Source organism: Pteropus medius, unplaced genomic scaffold (assembly GCF_902729225.1).
Source record: "Pteropus medius unplaced genomic scaffold, Ma_sr-lr_union100, whole genome shotgun sequence".
Classification (NCBI taxonomy): Eukaryota; Metazoa; Chordata; class Mammalia; order Chiroptera; family Pteropodidae; genus Pteropus; species Pteropus medius.
In genome coordinates this window covers 14,461,998-14,485,099 of record NW_024345601.1, presented here as the reverse complement: position 1 = coordinate 14,485,099, position 23,102 = coordinate 14,461,998, and the positions used below count along the sequence as shown (strand labels likewise).

At 37.6% G+C, this 23,102-nt stretch overlaps 1 protein-coding gene across 1 annotated transcript in view; it reads left to right on the top strand.

The window, feature by feature from the left end:
• NCKAP5 (NCK associated protein 5) overlaps positions 1 to 23,102 on the top strand; it is a 744,993-nt gene that overhangs the window by 513,089 nt on the left and 208,802 nt on the right. Inside the window, 1 exon segment of the mRNA XM_039874581.1 lies at positions 2,480 to 2,629. Coding sequence (XP_039730515.1) covers positions 2,480 to 2,629 — 150 coding nt within the window.

The following is a 23,102-nucleotide window of genomic DNA, read 5'->3' as shown; positions in this document are numbered from 1 at the left end:
AGCAGGGCTTTGAATACAGAGTTTCTGACCTACCAATCCAGTATGAGAACTGCTTTTGGTAAGTCCTTATCTGAAACTTTCAAGTATTCCTAATTTTTATCCCTTCCTGTGTAAAGGTCTCTCAGCTGGTCTCCCAGCTCCTTACCACAGCTCATTCCCCATTGCAGCAGTCACGATGTTCCTAAAATTTTAATCAGAACCTATCACTCCCCTGCTTAGCCTCCAATTCCTCTTTTCTGCGCTCAGAATAAAATCCAAACCCATTCCTATGCCTTTCAAGAGCCTCCATGGTCCAGCTCTCTTGCTGATCACATTTGCTACTGTTTGTACTCTTTAGTCACTATAAGCCCATCGCATGTACTCTTCTCAGCTGTCCCACAAGACAAGCTTAGCCTAGCCACTGAGAGTTTGCTTTACTGTCCTTCTCTTTGGAACGCTTTTCTCTCAGGCCATTGCATGACTGCTTCTTTCTCAACAGTTGGTCTCAGCTCAAATGGCCACCGCCTCAGACAGCCTTATACTCAAGTCACCATATTGAATATTGTCCCTAACATACCACCATCCATCACATTATAATGTTTGATTTTTTTCATAGCATTTAGCACTACCTATAATTATATAACTTACTAATTTAATTTGGAGTTTGCTATGTTTCCCATCATTTGAAAGTATCTTCGTTGAGCTTTACTATATCTCCAGCATCTAGAAGAGTGAATGGCCAATAGTTGGAGCTCAGTAAACATTTGCAGGATGAATAAATGAATGAATGACTTACGTCTGAATTTTTCTTTCTTATATCCAGGAATACTTCTCTCTTTTACTCTCCAATCCTACTCTTCAACCACTCTTTCAAAACAAAATTGTGTGTGTGCTATACTAATTGGTTTCTTCATAAACCAAAAAAGAAAAAACTTATTCCTGACTGGGAACCTTTGTTTCAGTTAACTCTTTGACCAAAAATCCCACTCTATGCCTCTCTAACTATTTAAGTTGTCATCACACTGTCAAAGCATAAGTCATGTTCCATTTCCATGAAATCACACCTCACAGTCCTCATTGACCACCCTTTCTTCAAGTTATGTAAAATAACTCTTGTGTTTTATATAATCTAAATACTCATATATAATCTACATTATCTTGAATTATTTCCAGTTGTTTCATATAATGATATTTAGGCACTGTGCCTTGACACTTTAGATATGTGTGCCTGTGTGTGTGTGTGTGTGTGTGTGTGTGTGTGCGCGCGCGCACAGTCGAGCTGATCCTCATTATTTATAGATTCTGTATTTGTGAATTTGCCTACTCCCTAAATTTATTTTCAGTCCCCCAGATCATCACTTGCAGTGCTTTCATGGTCATTCTTGGACATTCGCAGAGTGGTGAAAATTTTGTCACCTGGCACTCACGTTCTCAGCTGAAGTCAAACAAGGCAACACTCTGCTTTCTTATTTCAGCTGTCATACTGTAAAAAAAAAAAAAGTCTTTTTTGTGCTGTATTTAGTGCCCCATTTTTCACGTTTTATGCTTTTTGTTTACTGTTTAAAATGGCCTCCAAACATAGTGCTGAAGTGCTGTCTGGTGTTCCTACGTGCGAGAAGGCACTGATTTTTGCAGCGTTGTAGTTAGAATTAAATAGGGTAATGGAGCGATGTCACCTGGTTCTGTAGCACGAGGGTCTTGCTACATGCACAAAATGGATGAGATTTTCTTCCTATGATAATCTCTTGACATATCTTTTTTTTTTTCTCTTGAAAACAAGAGCCAGTCATGAGGCTCAAATGAGCACTTCTCAGCTTCTAAAAGAGCTGCCAGAGACAAGGTTGAGTGAGGTGCTTCCAACAAGGAGGCAGGACAAGATAATGTTGTATGTCTGCCTCAAGGCTATACTACAAATTTTGTGGTATTAGAAAAGGGACTGAGAGGTCCTTAAGAGCTGTGTCATTACTGAGCCAGAAGAACTAATTGGTTTTAGCTTAGAATTCTGAATTCTAAGAATTTATATCGAATTTACTATCATTTCAATATTTCTTAAATATTTTCCTTAAATTAATTAAATGACTTTAAGTCCAGTGATTTTAATGATCCGTTTGTGACGAGCTAAACTGTTTGCTAATCAAGGTATGAAGATTGATTCATTTTTCCCCCATTTAGAGCACAGCTGAATTCCATGGTGCTGATAAAAATAGATTAACCGCGTGATGCCATCAAAGGCTTTGTTGGCTAGGTCACTTCTCCAACTGACAGAGGATGTGTGCATTTGAAGATGGTGACCCAATGGCTTTGTCCTGCCAGGATTTATTTTAAAATATCTACTGTGTTTACTAATATAAGCACCACTCAGAATTTGTTTTAGGAAATTCTCTACCTCAGCCCTGGAAAGAATGCAAAAGCAATAGGGAGATTCCAAACTTTTCAGCCATAAACTCTTGCTCGTTTTTCAGTGGAGATTATTGAAAACAATAATTCTTTCTTGCTTCAGGAAAAACTGTCAGAGGATGAGAGAAAACACAAGGAAGCTTTGGAAGATCTTCACATGGTAGTAGATGAAGATTCAAGAAGCGAAAGCAGCAGTGCAGATGAGGGGAAAGAAAAGACCAAATTGCTGTTAGAAAGATTGAAAGCTCTAGAGGTAAGAAATGAAACAATTTTTACACATTTAAAGAAAAAGAATAGTGCTCTGCTTCTTTCATTAGCATTGGTTTTGAGTAAGTATAAATCCTCCTTTCTCAGTTCTCTCAGTTCCTGCAGACTAATAGCATCTAGTCTCTCCCATTTTGATTACTTTGTTTATGACAAGCTTTTGCTCATCACTTGTAATGCTCAAAGAGTCTTGACCTAGTGACTATAATTGCATTGTCTTAAAAAGAGTACGTAGGACAATAATTCATTTTAAATTCAGTTGAGCCCTCAAACTGGACCAGTTCCCATAAAATTGCAAGCCCCTTGAAGGAAAGGGCTATTTGATATTTTACTTTGTTTTCCCAATACCTAAAGTAATGAATAAATCAGTGAATTAATAAAATATTCAATACTATGTAATAATGATTATAAAAAGATTAAATTTTAAGGATTAGAATCATTATTTCAAAAAAAAATCTGTGTAGAAGTTCAATGTGTAAAACATTAAAGTAGAGGTGAAGCTTAACTCAGTGCTTGAGGGAAGTTTTTGAACCACGACAGTTCTTCAAAACACAGTTTGAAACCACTGGTCTATTACTTAATGGCATTTGACATCAGTCCAAATGTTAATTCCTGAATATTTGTAGCAGTTTTTGAAGAACATTCCAGTTATTGGTTCTTAATTGAGAGTTCACATGCTGAACGATTCAGCAAAGATGCCTTTTTCTATGAGTTGGCTTATCTTCTTTAAGTTTTCTGTTAGCATATAAAACTGAGAAGTAATTACTTTTAAGCAAGGACTATGGGTAGTCCATCTCTTCTTAAACTAGGTACAAGGGGCCTTCAGAACCTTGAAAAATATAGTCCTCCTATAGAGTCTACAGAATCCTGAAAACTTCAGTAATGTGAAGAAACAAGACCCAGCAATGACTTATTTTCTCTGCCCGATTCCTCCACTCCTGGAGGAATCCACCACATGGTCTATAGTGTGCATGCCCTTTTATTCTAATTTCCTGAACTATAGTAAAACAAAGTTGTTAAGATTATGGACTTTGAAGCCAGATCCCCAGGGTTTGGTTTAAATCCCAGTTCTATTACTTTCTAAGTTGAAACCTTGGGTGAGTTAATTAAGCTCTACGTGCCTCTGTTTCTTCAGCTGCAAAAATGGGGATAATAATGGTAATTTACCAAACAGGGAAGTAATAAGGATTAAATGAGTTAATATTTGTACCATGGTCTCCTCTAGAACTTGCTCCAAGTCTCCTGCCTTCCTTTAAATAATTTTTTCCTGTTTATCTGGATACAGTGATCAACATAAGAACTATGAATGAAAAAATTCAGCTACTGCACACTAGAGTGACTAAAGGTCGGCAGGTTAAGCAAATGGTGTCACGAATAGGCAGAAGAGAGGTCAACTTAGGAAGCTTCTTGCAGCTCTCCTTTTGGGAAAATGGCCAGAAGTCATCCCTTTCTCCCAAAAGGTTCTCATACTTTTGTTATTTTAAGAGAATCACTGTCAAACGTGGGAAGGCTTTCTCAAGGGACACTGAGGTTTCTAAGAGTTTGAGGAAATTGAAAGCTTTGTCTAGAGGTTAAATTAACTGGATTTAACAATAAGAATGAGTAGATAATACAATATCTTACTTCCCTAGAACCATGTACTGAATTGTTAGTTTTATTTATGATTACAATGAAAATTGCTCTTGGTTCACCTACTTGTTACTGAGACAACTTTGTGAAGGATATTTTATTTAATCAAGCCAAGAGGTATTTTAGAAATATCTTTGGTGGTGAATGTTTCTTAAACTCTTACTGAGTAAAAGAAAAACAGTATTTTTTTTTCTTTTACAGAGGTCTTTATACTTTAGTCAACAATTCTTGCATCCAGTATTAGTTGTATGCAATAGATGATCTCTCTAAGTGCCATTAAGTCCCAACATTTAGGTGTGGTGTTTTCTATGTTTTTTAAGTTTAGATTTTAAAGGTTGCTATTTCAGAGACTGCTTACTCAGAATAAAGATCATCATTTTCTACATGTCATAGCCTCCTTCTATCAAAGGACTCCTCCTCTCTCTACCTCATCCCATACCACTGATTCAAGGAATCTTCCCAGGCTCACCCTCCATGATTCATTGACTTGACCTGTGTGTTTCCTGTTCTCTACTCCTAGATTTGGTCTCAGGCCCCGGTTTTGTTCATGGCACATGCCTTGAAGCACATGATTTGCTTGTTTCTGCGCCTTCCTCTCTACATCCCCATTGGCGCTTTCTCCCCACTTATTGACCAACTTCCTACCTGACTAAAAATGAAGATGATGTCCACTTAGCTCACCCTTAACTCTCACAGTATCTCTGATTCCCAGGCTCTAGCCAAGGGGAGAACAGGCATGAGACCACCAGGGAGTTCTAGCCTCTACATAAATGCCGATGCCTTAGCTATAGCCTCAAGATCAGAAGAACTTGGTGTCTTATAGTAAAAACTTTTTTGTGCAGAAAAATATGGCAATTAAATATGTAAAAAGCGAGCAAGAGCTTTTTCTACTCAGTTATATCTTGCCATGAAAGTATGACAATTAAAGTGCTAAGCATGATCATTTTTGTTAATCAGTGATTCCTGTCTAAGATGGGATAGATTAGAATAGTAATTATCAAACCTGGCTACGCATTACAATTATATGTTGAGATTGCAGTTAATAGATATTTATTGGATATCTTTTATAGGCTAAATGCTGTTCTAGACAGCAGGACTAGATCAATTTTCATGGTTCCCCAACCTCAATGAACAGAAACAAAAAAGAACATATTTAAATAAAATAATAAAGAAGCAAAGAAACAAATAAATAAACAAATAAGTGCCTCCAAATAAGAAAAAATTAGGTGATATAGTAATAGAGAGTGGGAATGGAAATGGGACAGGTATTTACTTACAATGGCAACTGGGCCATTTAGATACAAAATAAATAAGATAAAGGAGATAGTTGAGTGCAGATCTGAAAGAAGAACAAGAAGAAACTGCACACGTGGAAGCCCAGAGATGATAGAAAGCTTGGCAAGTTAGAGAAACAGAAGTAAGAATTTTGTCTTGCAACAGAGGTATAAGATTAAGAAACTAGAAGAAGATGAGTTGAGAGAGGTAGACAGGGGACAGACCCTGTGAAGCCCTACAGGCCACAGTCTTAGTAAATACTTTGGATATAATTATAAATGTGAAGGGAATCCTTAGAGATTTTTAACTAGGCAAGTAACATGATCTGACTTGTGCTTTAGAAAAACAATTCTTGCTGCTTTATGGGCTAATAGCAAAACAGAAGTAGAGGTAGGATGACCAGATAGATATGAGGTTGTTTAGATTCTAGATGAAAGGTATCAGTGTTTTGGTCTAGGGTGGGTACCTAGGAATAATAGAGAATACTAATAAAACCATATAATAATATCATTGGACTGGTGAGGAATAATGATGAATGTGTTGGCAAGCCCTTATATACGGCTTGATATGCACTAAGCACTTTTCCAATTTATTTATTTACACACACACACACACACACACACCTTCTTTTAATCTTCCTAACAACCCTGTGGGATGAGATAGATGTGATTGTTATCAAACTCATTTTAATGACGAAGAAATTGAGCTCCAGAAAGTTTTCATAACTTACCCAGGGCACATAATCAGTAAGAATGAGAGTCAGAATTTGAACTCCAATTGTATGGTTCTACTATGCTATGCTGGTAGGAAGTGGTCAAGTAAAAATATATTTTAGAAGTAAAATCGACTGGAATTAATGATAAATTGGATGTAAAATATAAGAGAAAGTGAGAAATCAAGGATGATTTTTGCTTTTTTGACCTTAGTAACTGAGTAGGGGGTTGTACTAAATTTTTGAGGGAGGAAAGGCTTAGAGGAGAGGTGACTTAGGGAAAGAAATATATAAACATCAGGACTTTTTTGTCCATGTTAATTTGAAATGCCTATTAAACATTCAGGTGATGATGTTCCATAGGCAGTTGGATATCCAAGGCCAAGGTCAGGGCTAGAGATATGGATTCGAGAGTCATCAGCATATAGATGACAGTCTACGTTATAAGACTTAATAAGACTGCATCAGAAGTCAGTGTAATTGTGGACCTTAAAAGGGCAAAGGACAGACCCTTGGGTGCCTCTCCAATGAGATCCGACAGAGAAAGAAGAACTAGCTAATGATACTGGGAAAGAGTAGTTAGTGTGGCAGCAGGGAAATCAGAAAGGCTGAGGTGTCATAGAAGCCTAAAGAAGAAAGTGGCTCAAGGGCAACCTTGTCGAATGCTGCTAAGAGAGTAAGCAAGACGAAGCTTGGAATTCTTCATTGGCTCCGGAAGGAATGGGTCAGCTAAAAGCTGATAACAACGATTTCTGTTTAGAGTGGGTACAAAATTAAGGATATGGAGACTGCATATATAGACAGCTTTTCTGAGAAGTTTACCTGTGATTGAGCTGATATGGAGAGAGTCATACCTGAAGAAAGACACAGTATAAGAGAAGCTCTTTTAAAAAGACAGGTGACACTAGGGCAAGCTAGTGTACTGATGCGAATGACCTGGTGGAAAGGGAGAAATCCACAATGCAGGAGAGAGAAATATAAAAGTAGGGGTGAAATCTGCAATTAGACAAGAGGGCTGAAACCCATGCAGAAACAGAACTTCCAGAAATTCAGATGCTTAGAAGACAGCCTGCGAAATTCCAAGTCTTTAAGACTAAGATGGAGACTAAGCATGTGTATTTTTACATAACACTACAAGTCATGTAGATGCACAGCCAGGACTGAGAACCCAGGATACAGCTTTTAGAGTGATATTCAGAGTTCTTCAAACACCTTAGGTCTGGTTCAGTTCAGTTTACTCTAAGATTTCTTGGCCCCCAATCTTGAGTAGAACTTTCCCTGGTTCTTCAAACATAGATGCAGACACCTATCCCACACATAGACAATATCAGAGCGCTTTTGAGCCTGAAGAAAGCTTGTACTCAAAAGTGCTCTGAAGTGTCTTCTTATCTGCCTTTGATGGCTCCCCTGACATGCTGTGGGTATAATATGCCCAGGTTTGGCTTCAGCTCCTTGCTGATGAGAGAAATAGTCTAATTTCTTAGCATTCCTGGTTGGCTTCAAGTTCTTACCTTGTTCGTCTTCTTATTTTTATCCTTTCCAATTCTAAGACAATATAAAAGGAAAGTTTTCAAGTTACAAAGCAGCATGCCATTGATAGTCAGAATAGAAATCCTTAATTGTTTCCTTCTAATCTTTAGATTCTGTGACAGCTTGCTGACAGGTAACTCCAGACATCCCTGTCTTAAAGTATCTGGTGTATATCTTTCTCCTGATTAATTTGTATCCAGCTGTGGGTCACCTAGCAACTAGGATTAGAGACAAAACTCCTCTTTGGTTTACAGGCTTGAAGTTAAAAAAAAAAAAATCCCCGGCAATTTTCTGATTATAAAAGTAGTAAATAGTCACCTTATAGAAAATTAGGAAAATATAAGGAAATATAAATTACAGTTACACCAATCAGAAATATTTGATATTGACATTTTGGCATGTATATTTCCAGTCCTTTCTTTCCTTTGTTGTACTTACTCTTAAGTTAGGAAATCATAAAATATCACGTATTATACAGTTTAGTAGCTTCCTCTTTCCTGTAACATATGAGAACTATTTCATCCATTATTCAATGTTCCTTAAAATATGATTTAATGACTGTGTAGAAATCTATCAAATGGATGCCGGGTACCATTTATTTAATCTCTTTCTGTCGGCTACTTTGGTTGTTGACACTTTTTCATTATTATAATGTTGTGATGAGCACTGAGGTCCATAAGTCTTTATATGCAAATATTTTAATAGAATATTTAAAATGTGATTATTCTTTTAAAAAAGTTATACAGGTAGGCATTTAGATTTTTTCGTATCCATTTAAGTATCAGTGGCTCTCCAAAATTAAGAATCCCAGAAATTAATCTGATGGGGCCAGCACAGTTAGGGAAAAAGCACCCAAGCCACTTTCCAAGGAACCATCGTTACTGCTCAATATAGTGGAAAATGATAGGAGGGTCCATGGATGATAGGAGGGTCCATGGGCTGCTGATCTAAATTCTTAAGAAAACTTTATAATACAGGCAATCTTGCTATTCTTTCAAAGCGCTGTGATCACTCTTTCAATTACAAGTCATGGACGCCCTACTTAGGCTGACTTAAACAAAAGAAAAAATGGTCATGTAACTAGAAACCAGCGTATAACAATGGATGAAGGCTTTGATTAAATGCGAAGGCTCAGACCACATCAGGGAGCTTTTTCTGTCTTGCAGCTTAATTCTCCTCTAAGTTGATTTCATTCTTAGGCAGGCTTTCTCCATGTGCTGGCAGAAGCTTCCAAGCTTGTATACCACTGATCAGCAGTGAAAAGGTTGTATCTCTTTCCTAGTAGTTCCATCTAAACTCCTAGACTACAGAGAGGGATGTCATGGGTATAAGCTCGAATCTCGGCCACTGTAGGGTGGAGCATCACAAGTGACAGTCCCAGCAGTTCCATAATTTGACAAAGTTCTTGGCTTTTAGTTATTTAAATGTCAGAGTTGCTTGAATGGCACTCAGAAAGGTAAGTTGCTACTTAGATATTGTCTTTTTTTTTTCCTATGGCATTTTCTTTCTTTTTCTCTTCTCTTCTCCTCCTACCCTCCCTCCATCCTTCCTGAGCTCCCTGACCCTTTTTCCCCATTTTTTCCCTTCTTCCATCTTGGCCATCTCTAGGCCTGGACTACCCCTGGGGGAGTTACAACAATCCATGAAGCATTTTCTATGCCCTTGAGGCACATTTGTTGATTGTTGGAAGGAAGACAAACATATACTAATTTATATAATAAAAAATAACACATATTAACATTTTTAAAAATTAATATAAGCATGTACAAGGGTCAATGGAACATCGAATAGAAGTACCTAACTGGATTCTTTTTGGAGAAGGCAAGACATTAAGAAGGTGCCATTTGACCTGAGTCTTTGAGGCTCCGTAAACATTTTCTAAGCAAGCAGGAGAGGAAAGGCAGATGGAGTTACCTGGATAAAAGCAGCAAGGCTTGAAGCAGCCTCAAGAAGGCATCAGGACATAGGCCTGCCTGGAGCCTGGGCTACATATGCCAGAAATTAAACTGAAAGCCTTGTCTGTCCTGTAAGTACATGTGTATGGAGCTACCCGTCTATCCAACACATATATATGAAGAGCTAACGGTGTTTGTTTTTGAAACTCACTAAGTGTCTAATGAAATAATCTGTTTAGAGATGTTCTTAATTAACATCCCCTTGAATTTCTGCAATGCCATGGAGCTGCAACCACCATGATTCTTCAGACTAGCTTCACAGCATGAATTAAAATGGCCAAACAAACAGGCCAAGTGGCAGTACAGACAGACTTGAGCCATGGAAGGAATATTTATGGCTTGAAAACTTAGGCCCCCACTGATTGTGAAAGAAACTCCTTTGGAATATAGGAAAAAAATAAATACATGCATTCCATAAACTGAAGTTGTACCAATTACCAAAAGCCTTTGATCAGCTCTTGTTGGGTTTCTGCTTGTCTCGACTGTGGATGTAAGGGAGCTGAACTTGTCTGCAGTTTAGGCTTCCCGATAGTAATAGATAACTGAGCATTCCTCTTAACTTGAGTTTTGTTAGTGTCTACATTGCATTTTTGTAGCAGCCCTTTTGGCCTTCCAACTCCTGGAAGCTTGTTCAATCAAAACATAACCTTTTATCAGTTATGACCAACTGCTGAGGGAGAAAGGAAAAATCTTCAGTGTGAGGTAGTAGGCTGGAGAGTTAGGGCACCTGTTACTTCTCTGTGTTGCCAGGGCCAGATTCGGGTAGAAGCTTGTTAGCAACACCTCACGTGATAGAAAAAGCCATAAGTCTGGAATTAATCTGCATAAATACGTTACTTTGCCAGGCTCAGATTTGTGTGGGAGCTTGTAAGAAAAACTCAGATCTTAGAGAAAGCCAATGCATCAAGGCCTAATCTCCATAAATATTCTAAAAGCTATCAAAGAAGAAAAATGAACCATAGGGCCAACATTAATTGTGCCCAGAGATAATTAGAACAAAGTGTTGTTAATTGTGTGTTGGTTTAATGTTATGTAACCACGAAATTTGTACTTGCTTTTTTTCACAGCAAGTATAAATTTTGATGTCAGAAACTGAAAGCTGGCTGGCTTGATTAATCAAAAGACCTCAGTTCACTTAGTTACAGCCAATTAGGCATTTTAATCCTTTCTCTACAAAGTATGATTAAGCCTAGTATATCATGAGTATAATTGGAAAACAAAACCCCAAATCTTGATTCTTTGTGCATCGTGGGTATGTTCTCAATGTGACGTTTCTAAGTAACTTACCTAAGAGTCATGAATGAAAATGACAAACTGTGATTCAAAAAGCAGTATGATTGATGAGCAGTTCCAGTTACAGAACCGCAGCCAGGAGAAAATGTTACAAAGCCTTGGAAAAGAAAAAAAAAATAGTGTCTCTAGTTTGGGGTCCAGAAAAATGACTTTCCATGCTGAGTCACTCTAATAATATGGTAATAGGTAATACGGTCACGCTAAAACTATGCAGTGTTGTAAGAAATCCACTTATTCTGATTTCCGATGGCAGCCTTTTTGAGGGTGATCTAATCCATTAGCATTCAAATTAGCTCCAACCCTAGGGTCTCACTACTTAGAGAGCGGGAAATATACAGTTTTACTTTATAACCAAAGCAGTGTGACCAAAGTACTATAATGGATCAGGGATTTTAAGATTTGGACGTGAGAGGAGAGATTATAAATACGAGCTGTCATGGGTATAAGAATCTCTACAGTATTAGTTTTGGTAATTACTCCTATTTCAAAACTATCTAAAATATGTCTTTGTTTTTATTTGTGAATTTAACTTTCTAAATGTGAATGTTCTTGGCATACTGAATAGCATTCCTGGTTTTCTAATTAGTTACAGTGTACCAAGGGTAGACTCAACCTCTCTTTCAGAGTTCAATGTTTACAAGTATTCAACTAATAGTAGAGTGTGGCTCTTCTAGGAAGCAGGTTTCTGCTATGCTTTAAAAAAAAAATACAACTTGAAAATGTGCCTGTTATTTGTTTTGAAAGGACAGTGTCTCTACATAGCAAAGAAAAAAAGGAAGAAATACTTTTAAAATTACAGCAAGGAGCATTATCAATGTGGAAATTTTGGATCTCTTTTCTCAAGGCAGAGGCTTTTCTTTCACTTTCTTTCATTCGCATTTATAGTCACGTCCACGGGAGCTTTCTTAGACACATGAAAAGCAACTTTTCCTGTGACATCATTATCGTTTTTTGCTTTGTATGTGCCTAGGGCCAAAGTTAAATTGGTTTTGGTAATCTCATAAAATACCAAGATGATCATGAATTCATTTAGAGGAGACTGCCTCCCGTACACTTTAGTAACTTGGGGAAGTGGCTCTGTAGGTGTTTCCAGCTCAAAAAGATCAGCTACAGGCAAACAGTGTATGATAGGCAGGTATTCCTAAATCCATACGATAAAATGGGTTCCTCAAAAAGCCTAATAACCAAAAATCTCCTTGCAGTCTAGTTCTCTGAGAGAGAGACAAATAGGAAAACAAACAGGTTTTCTCCCCCCAAAGCAGTATTTCCTGAAATGAATGTAAATTCTTGAGTGCAGACCCCATTCATGGCCTTGTCCAATCCTCAGTGTCCAAAAACTGATCCCAAGGGCTTCATTGCAAAGATGTAAGAGCTTCATTGATAACCAGAAAAAGATCTAAACCATACTCATTATCAAGTAGTTATTACGATAGGTTTAATAAGTATAATTGAATATAATAATGATATTATAACAATTATGTAATATTGCAACCTCTTGATGCCAGCCAGATATCAATTTGGTAAATTCACAGGTTACATTTTTTGGGGAAAATATACAAAGATATTTATCTAATAATCTTATATGGATCTTAAATTAGCTGATCGCACAATTCAGAAAGGAATCTTTCGAAAATATTTTTAGTAAGGTACATTCTAGGAGAAAATGTATATCGAACAGATTAAAGTTTGGTCTGTTTAAAAATTAATTTTTTATTCCATATTTACCTATTATAAAATAACAATTTTCAAAGAGAAGAATTCTTTGTTCTTTTTCCTCTCTGATCACCCTGGCATCCTTACATTCTCTTTTACTTATTCAGACAGACATGCAGACAGACAGACAGACACCCACACACACATACCCACACACATACCGTACATTTGGTTGTATTGCATGCACACACACACACACACACACACATACACACACATACACACACCATATACACACAGGCTGCAGGAGTATCTGAGAGGGGACATTAGTTTAGTGAGTCACACAGATGACTTGAGGACCATAAGACAGTTTGCTTTTAGACTTCTGGACCGTTTTCTTCATCACTAATCTTCATATTTTACTTGCTCACCAGCTTCTTTCCTTTTTCTCATCACTGGGGAGATGAGAAGGGGAGAGGGTCTCTTGTCCTTCTTCCTTACCATGTTTCTTTTTTCTGTTTCTCTGGATCCTTGTTGCTTCTGAGTTGGGATATGAAAAATTCCATGTGGTATAGTCCTTTTCAGTCCATTTGCATTTTTCTTTCCTTCTACATAATGAATTGTTTATAATGAATCCTCCAGTCACCTTATATTAATCCTGGAGCATTTGAGGCTCTCAACTTGATTTATTTGTGCCTAGGGATTGCTATCCACTTACCAAAGTGGAGATGTGAGGAGGAAGGAGGGCAAGGAGCAAAATGTTGTACCAGGGTTTGTAGTCATTTCAAAAACCAGGGCTTCCAGGAGGCCAGATTCCAATTGGCCAAGATCTGTGTTGGTGTCTTCGTCTTCGACTTTGCATGAAGAAGCTGGAGGATGGGTTTCTTCTTCTCACACAGCCTTTTCTTTGAGGCTGTCCAAAGACCTCGTCACCATTTATTACTCCACCTCCTCGACTCAGATTTGGCCATCGTACCTTTGCTCTGAATGGCCAATTGATGTTTTTTTCCAACTCTTTGTCAAGAGACCGTCAGCTGCCGCTGTTTCTCTGTCTCCCTGCCAATGCCCCTTTGCTGCTGGATGCTGTGCTTCAGGGAGCCCTTAAAGCAATTCTTCTACCCTCTTAGCTTTAGGGAGCCCTTAAAGCAATTCTTCTATCCTCTTAGCAGGCAACAATCCCTTTTAACTTCTCTCTGCAGCCATTCGTGTACCTGCTGCCAGCTGCTCTCTGCACATAACCAGCCTAAATGAATCATGTTGCAATGAGCTTCAAACTTACATAAAGCTAAATGAGTCCCCAGACCAGATATTCATAAAGGACCCACTTTTCTCAGGAAGCCTCTCTCATACTCTTGTATCACGAAAATTACAGAGAAAGTATCCATAGAAAGTAGTAAATGAAGTGGAATATGTTTTGGTGACATAAAAATAACTAAGTCATTATTACAGTCTCATTATCTGAGTCAGCCAGCAGACACTTGTGACTGTTCCCTTTCTTTGGCATTCATTCAGGAGGCACCTATAAGGATGCCAAGGAATCAGAGAAAGATTTTGGAAGCCCCCATACCTACCAGGTCAGGGTGATTTCAGTTTTGGTAGCAAGTTTGTGTATCTCAGCCCTGGGGCTAATTTCACAGCAGAAAGTGTATAATCTTTCCTTCCCAAGGAATAAGAAGCAATTCTCACAAGACAGTTCATTGGCAACCTAGGGCAGGTGACAACTGAAACTGGTGAAGGAATGCACTTTTTACATCCCCCAAAATGTGAGTTTGTCAATTCTTCGTTTTCTTTGTCTAGAATTTAAGTTCCAAAAGAAATCAAGTATTCTGTCATCCCTCGCTAGAGTGTGGGCTCTTGGAAAGCAAGGACAGTGAGTTACAATCTCACCTTGAATTCCTGTTGGACAGAGCTCACTGGGTTGAATCATAGCTTTTGCTTAAATCTCCCAGGCAGCAGACTCTGCATATGAATATGAAGATTTAGAACAAGAAGAGGGACTCTGCTGAAGTGATGGCAGACCAAGATATTATAGTCATAGAGCTAATCTGATTTCTATTCTTCAGCTGCAGGGAATGGTGCATTATCTGCTGAAGAAATCATTTCATTTTAAAATTACACTTTATTATTAATACTGATAAACCAAGAAATGACAAAGCCCAGGATAGACTCACCTATTTTGCATCATTTCTAGTTTTCATTTATTCGACCAGTGCATAAATTAACATATCTTATTTTTAAATCAGCACTGCTGTGTAATGTCATTTAATGACTTTTGAGCAGAGTTAACTAATCCATAGTTTGTCTTTTTTTATTTTTTAACATCCAAAATAAGAGCTTTTCAAAAAAAAAAAAACTCACAGTTCTCTCATTCGATTTATATGTCATGGCATATTTAATTGTCTTTAATTTAAGGATTACCATCTTAAATTTGAATTCACATTAAGAATATGACAAATAAGAAACCATTTACACCAATTCTGACCCTCTAAATAGAAGTAACATGCCCTCTGTGTGACTGAGTTTTTTATTGTATGTAAAGGAAACACCTGTTAATTTACTTTATCCTTTTTGATCAAATGCTTTATAACTCTCACTTTTTGAAAATAAATCTTGTGATAATTTGGCCTCAAACATGAACTTCTGAAGGTGATAAAGAATTCAGAAAGTGAAGCTACTAGCTCTCTTTTTATAGTTTTCATTTACTTGTCAGTTTTCAACACAGAAATTAGAGAAGAGTCATTTTGGAGAGGTGGGAAGCAATGATTGTTTAGTCAGCACCCATAGGCAGATTGCTTTTAGGGCAGCTGTTCCCTACAGAGTCATTATAAATTCCAAAGACCAGCAAAACATCCAGATTACTCATGACCACTGAATTAAATCCCATTGTTCACCCTGAAAATGGCTCTGGAAATGGTATCAGTTGCCTCTTTTCCTCTGGATGCTTTAGAAGGTCATCTACCTTGGCTTTGCCAGAGGACAGCCTGTTTCTTAAAGAATATCTTGCTGAGAACCTCATCTCAGCTTCTTTTGCAGAAGCAGACTTGGAAATTGATTGACAATTAACCTGAGGGGAGGGGCAATCTGCATGGCCAGCTTCCCTTCTGATCCCCTCTAGCTCTGACATCATCAGTGTCTCCCCCATTTCACTTATTTCCTCTATGCTTAGCTCTCTTCCCCACTTTGATAGTTTTGTATTAAAATGCAAATCTCTTGGGACAACCGGCAAATGAATATGAATTTCCTAACAAAGACAAGTGTGATTTGCCTTTATCTATTAGCCAAAGAAGAGAGCTTACTCTTTTGGGTTCTGCACTTTTCTGGACCTTAAATGTTCCTAATGCTTAGGCAGCGTGGTAGAAATGAGCAGTTTGAACTCTTGAGTCCTGGCTTCAAATCCTACTCTTATTGGTAACTTTAGGGAAGTTCATTAACACACTGAGTCTCAGTGCCCCATCTATAAAGTGGGAGTAGTAATGCATATGCAGATGATTTAGATGAAAAAGTGATATTTTTAAAAGCTAGCATAGGGTGTGGCACAATAAGAGACACTTCTTCCATTTTAAATTGAATAGCATGACCTTAAGGGTTATTTCCTTTAGGTAAGACTGAGGTAATTCTTTCTACCCAGCTTGTAGGAAAAGTGACCTATTATGAATGTTAACCCTGGGTGCTTTGCTTTCTTAATGTCTCATCGGGCATCGAGCTGATGGGATATTACCTCCATCAATCTGCAAGTTCTTAGGGATCCTCCTTTCGGCTTCTTAGGTGATTTTATTGCTGACACTGATTGCCCATTCCCCTTGCCCTACTTATGCAACTGTCTTGCCTTCCTTCCGAGTTAAGGAATTGGAGAAACCCCTGATGGTGTTTCTGACATCTTCCCCAACTTCTCTTCCCCCGTCCCCACCACCTGCAGTAGACAAATGACCCCCCATTGTTTCATGCTTTAAGTGGGACTGTGGGAAGTGTTGTCAGTTAGCCAGTTAGCCCCTTTCCCAGGGCCCTAATTTTCTTAGTGGTGTGTATGTAGGGAGCACATCATCCAAGTGTTTCCTTCTTCTGTTCCCTGAGGATCAATGACCAGGTAGGTATCCCCTGCCAGGTATCTGGGGCATCCTACCAGCTTGCGACCCCTGTTTTGGGACCCAGAGCCCAAGGCCTTCTCCACTGTACTCATGGTGATTATCCTGTGGCTCTGCCTCTGGAATGAGAGGTGCTCTCTAACCCCTGAACTCACCTAAGCAAAAGCTTTCCTCAACCCTTAGTCGCTCATTTATCTGGGCTTGGCTGCCTTCTCCAGGCACTTATGCAAATGTTCTATTCCTCTTACCAGGTACCCCCACCCCGACCCTCAACTAGGTCCTCTTGGTTCCAGAAGGGCAGTAACTCCTTGGCTAGGATGGAGTTTGGGAAGATTCCCAGGACATTTTCACAGTATCCCTGGAATCATTTCATCTTGGTTATATGAAAATTTTCTGTTGTTTATATCATTATAGCTAAACATTTTCAAAGTGTGGCTCTCCAAGGACAAAACATAGAATCTCAGGCTCTCCTTATTGGAAGAGAATATTAAGGTTACTTTCAGTTTCCTGTCTGCCCACATGGGGACCACTCCACCCCCCGCCCCCAGTGATAGGAAACTGCCTCCTTCCCAAAGTAGGCCAAAGCAGTGTAGTGTAGGCTTAACAAATATCCTGAATCTAATCCAGGCTGCCATGCTAACCAGCTATGCGTCTTTGGACAAGTTACCAGATCTTTCCAAACTGGAGCAGCCCATATTTAAATTGAAGATAATAAGGTACTCAATACATGATTGTTAAGGGGATGAAATAAGGGAATGATCAAAAGTTCCTCAGCACAGAAGCTGGCAGATAATAAAGATTCAGTAAAATGTTAGTGAAAACTTCATTTAGCTATCATCCATCTTTGAATGGCTCTTATCTTTTAGAATTACTTGTCTGAAGTCTGTCTCCCAGGAGTCTTAGCCATGAGTGCTAGTTCTAGCACCTGAGACCACTCAGAACAATTTAATTCCTTTTCCCTGACAACTTGTCTCATTCAGGGATCTCTCTCACATCCCCTCCAAGATTTTTCTCCTTTGGGCTAAATAACCACAGTTTCTTCTGCTGTTGCTTTTTGTGACGTGGTTTCAGTCTCTTCTTCCTGATTGATCTCATTCTTCCATTTGCCTTGTGAATGTGGAATCCAGCCAAACATAACTCAAGGTCCCATCTGAGCAGTGAAGGCTAGAGCAAAGTCTTGTCCCTCTACCCCTTCTGCATATGCCGTATGACTCTTCAAGCAGACCAGGCATGTGGGCACACTTGACTCACGCTGAGGTCCCTACCCAGGTCTGTATCCCTAAAATTTCTGCCCCATGTGCTGACGCCACATCTCCCCACCTTGTTTTGCACAGTTGTTTTTGACTAGAGTGCAGAGCAGTATTCTGACTCGAGCTGAGTTTCACCCGGCTGGATGTGTTCCCTTGTAATCCATTGCTCCAGGCTCTCAAGGCCTTTCTGGATTCTGAGTCTGTCACGCAACATATATACTCTCTGCCCTGCTCTGTTATATGCAGATATGTTGAAAAGGTGACTCTTCCCATTGAGGAAATGAGAAACTTTATGACCAGTAACATAGTTTTCATAGCTAAATGAACTCCTCTGACAAGAAATTTTTCTTTTCTGAGCTCCTTTCTCTCATTTATATAAAGAGGGGTTTGGAAAGACAGTCTGTAAGATTTGCTCCAGCTCTAAGCATCCATGTTATCATACCTCTTCTCTGCAGACAAATAAATATCCTTAGAGGATATAATTAGAGGCACCAATTGCAATTTACGAGCCTTAAAGCTAACATTGGCACATTTTTTCCTTTAAAGAATATATTTTCTTTTGATGAGATATTCTAAAATGGGCTATATTCATATTGCTATCCAGTCAAAGAAGATATTTTACATGTAACTTAACAAGAAACATGAAGTTTCTGTCATAATCTAATATTAGTTGTTAAAATATGAAAGTTTCTTACTTCATCAGGGGTTATGCCATAAGGGAAAATGGAATGTTTTATCACTGGACGGAAAACTCACTTGGCAAGTCTAGAGAAAGCCAGGAGGATGTTGTACTTTGGCGCTATAGAACTCAGTTCGGATCCTTTCCTATTTTGTTGTTTTCCACTTTTATGGAGATATAATTGACATATAGCACTGTATAAGTTTAAGGTGTACAGCATAATCATTTAACTTAACATGTATCATGAAATGCTTACCACGATAAGTTTAGTTAACATCCATCATCTGACAGAGATAGAAAAAAAAAGAAAAAAATATTTTTTGTGTGATGAGAACTCTTAGAATCTACTCTCTTAACATTCATATACACAGTTTAGCAGCATTGAATATAGTTATCATGTTGTACAGTTCATCCCCAGTATTTATTCATCTTATAACTGGAAGTTTGTAACTTCTGACCACTTTGATCCAATTTCTCCTTCCCCCACCTCCTACATATGATAACCAGAAACTTGATCTCTTTTTCTGTGAGTTTTGTTTTGTTTTGTTTTGTTTTAGATTCTACATATAAGTGAGAGCACATAGTATTTGTCTTTCTCTGACTTACTTCACTTGGCATAATGCCCTCCAGGTCCATCTGTGTTGTCACTAATGGCAAGACCTCCTCCTTTTTTTACAGCTGGATAATGTAACCTTTTTATATTTTTAAGTCTGAGAATCTCTTACTTGAAATAAATGGATTGCTATTATCAAATTATTACAAGTAATAAGGCATTATACTTGGAGATCAACAGATTCTTTGAATTATATTCTCATCTTAATAACGATATAGGCTAGCCAGATTTTGCTAACCTGTTTATTTGTTCTTCCTCAGAATTACCCATCCTATTGGCAAATAGAAACCACTTAATTCTGTTAGGCAGTGGTATAAAGGCACTAGAAATTTCTGATATACTTGATTACTTTGGCCTAGCGAACTTCGCTAATAAATGCAACAGGGCACTATTAACTTAAGCCTGACTTTTGCTTGATGTAGCAGAATGCCTGACTAGTCATGTCATCTATTGGAAATTAAGGTTGATTGGTTCCCATAATGAATTATTTTAATCAAGCTTTTGTCCAGATTACTTTAAACTCTGTTGTTCCCCATCTACCTTTAAAGCACATTATCTTTATTCCAGAATTTTCAGATCTAAGCTATGCCTGGATATTGGAAAACATGGGCTCGTGTTTTTAATTAGAGGCACCAAATAAATACCAGCAATTATGCCAAAATGCTAAACATTTTTTAATTTAAATAAGTGATTTTTAAACTGTGGTCCCTGGACCAACAACATCAGTATCACCTGAGAACTCGTTCAAAATGCAAAGTCTCAGGCCCCAATTTAGACCCACTAAATCAGAAACTCTGGGAAGTATGGCTAGCAACTGTGTTTTTAACAAGACCTTCAAGTGCTTTTGATGCAGGCTGAAGATTGAGAATCACTGATCTATTGTACTATATTGAATTACCACTAATAACGTTTTCAGGTTTAATGTTTATTGTAAAGTCTATATTCAGATTGAATAAAGATGGCTAATTAGGCATTATTTTTTCTGCTTTATTAATTAATATTTACTTATTGAAACCTATTTTTAAATGCCATAGATATTCAGATTGTTAAATGTGAGTGAGCATATCTAAGTAACTGGTTGGCTTGAAAAATTAGTAAGGGACTATAACATACTCATTTGAGCTAAATCAAGTAGTTATAACTATTTGATTTGGTATTTGCCTCTCTATTTAGCATCTTATAAAATGCTCAAATATGTTTGCCTAAAGGATTCAGAAGATTACAGTGGATCACAACAGTAGTGAATGATCACAGACAATTTTGATGACCCGATATAGCACCATAGTGGCATTTTTAATCAACAGTTATTTTTTTAACCAGAAGGAATGTTTGTGTACACTTTGCTGGGTAATTACAGAAACACAAATTGGAGGTCTTTTGTTTGAAAGAAACAACAGCAACAGAAAAGTTCAAATTAATTTAAGAGGATAACAGAATTCATTGACTCACATAAATAAAAATTTCAGCGATAGGTAATAAGTCTCAGGTATTGCTCGATCCTGGTTTCAGACAATATCACCAGGAATCATCAAGTATTCTCAGCTATGCTTCTCTTTGGGTTGTTTCATTCTCAAACAGGCACTGTCAAATGGTAGTATAAAGGATCACCTCCAGCACCAGGTTTCTGTGGTACCACTCTAGCAACCCCAGTAGATAGAATGTCATTCCCACTAAAGTCCCAGGGCACACTCACATTGGGTAAGTTCGGAGCATATTAGGCTGTGCTGACTGGCCAGCATGGGCCATTGCATAACCATGGACCTGGGAAGTAGGGTCAGCTCTACATAAACCTGTGTGGACCATGAGTGAAAAAAAACTGGTCTACCAAAGGAAAATCAGGGTGAGATGCCAGAGGATGGTAGAATGGTTGCTAGGCAGGTAAACAAACAAACAAACAGACAAAAAACAGAAATGCTGTACCCAGAGACAATGACAAAGTTTTTTTTTCCTCTAAGTACATTCTCTAATAGTTATACTTGTTTTTATGCCAGAAACAGCCATCTGATTTGGGCGAGGGCGCGGGGAACTGCTAGGTTAGGTACAAGCAATCTTGCTTTTGAGGATGTGCTCTGTTCCTGACTTTGTGGGCTTTGCCAACTTTCAGTCATTTCCAGATCTGATAACTTGGTTTTAGTAATTTTGCTTTTACCCTCATGTAACAGTTGAAGAATCAAGTTAGAGTAGGAGGAAATATTTAAAATTTTTAATGCATGTATGTTAATGTCATTTAAGTGATATTAACATTGTATTTATTTTCATTATTAATATACTTATCAATATAAAAGTACTTTAATTATAAGAATATTATAACCTATAATATAATTATAAAATAAATGAAAAAGGTTAAAAATCACTCATAATTTTAACTGCTCTTTCCCATGATATGTAAGAATTTTGTTTTATTTTCTGTACATTTTTCTTAATTATAAGATTAAGATTACAGGCCTCGATCTTTGAAGAAGAATATATAAAATTTTATTACTTATTTTTTAAAATTTAACAATTTATCATAAGAATTTATCACAATAATACATTCTTTCTATAGCTGCCATTTTAATGGCTGAATAATAACCAATCAATATGTCATTATATTATTCTGTTGTTAAACATTCAGATTGTCACTAGTTTTCTACAGTTACTTAGTTTGTTTTCACTTTCTGTTCCTAGAAGATGAGATTTAGCCAGCATTTACAGATCATAAATCCATGTCTTTCTATTTGATATATTTTAAATATAAACACCTCATGAAAGTTTAGGAATGCAGCTATGGTCCAATATTTCCTAAGGGTGACCACTGCATGGGCTCTGTCTTTGAGACTCTCTCTAGTCTCAATCTCAGTTTGGTCTCTTCCCATAAGTAATCCTATGAGATTAGGCCTGGCACATTAGGTGCATAGTAAGGAAAAACGGGCCTGTAAAGCACTTGTACAAATAGAATTCTTTCAGGTTGATGATTAGTGGTGGTGATGAGTACTGAATTGGGAGTCAAAAAGCCAAAGAAAGCTTAAAAGATTTTCCCTGCCTCACCTACCCTGCTTATTATATTATCTTCCCCTCCATTAATGAAAGAAGCACATCTATGAATGAAAAAAGGCAGATTTCAGTCTACAGAGAGTGCTGAAGTTGTTGCAACTTTGACTTTCCTTATTCAGGCCTGATTCATGAGTGGAAGTTCTACTACTCGTTTATGAATGAGATTCAATAAAATTTTTAATAAAGTGCATTAAAATAGTTGTTGCTGTCTGTTTTGTAGAATGCCTAGCACAGGCTTCTAATTATAGTAATTGCCCTCTCATTTTTTCTAATTTATAATGTCAAGATGTGTTTAGTTTTAATAAACTTAGCTGTAGGGAGAAGACTTAGGATCAAAAGTTAAATGTTTAAGTGTTTTTTAGAGATTATTTTTCACATTGTCACTATTAAACAAATGAAGTTTGTAAAAGAATTCTTTCATTATTGTATTTTATCGCTCACTAAAGGACATGATATTTTGATAATTTAAAATTTGAAAATGAAATAGAGTATACACATGTATGTAATTCCCTTGCCTCCTGCCCTAGTTTAATTGAAAATCTCTTAAAAATGAACTTTCAAAAATTTGAATGCTGCAGCTATACTTGGAGGAAGCGAGAGAGAGTAAGGGCTAGGTCTGATTCTACAACCACCTTCTATCGGTTCTGTTCAATTTTGCCCTAGACATACCTTTATTGGTGAAAGTCATTTCTATTTCTTCCCCTCCCCTTTCCTTTCCTTCTCACTGCCCTCCCTCCTACTATCCCTCTCTTTCCCCA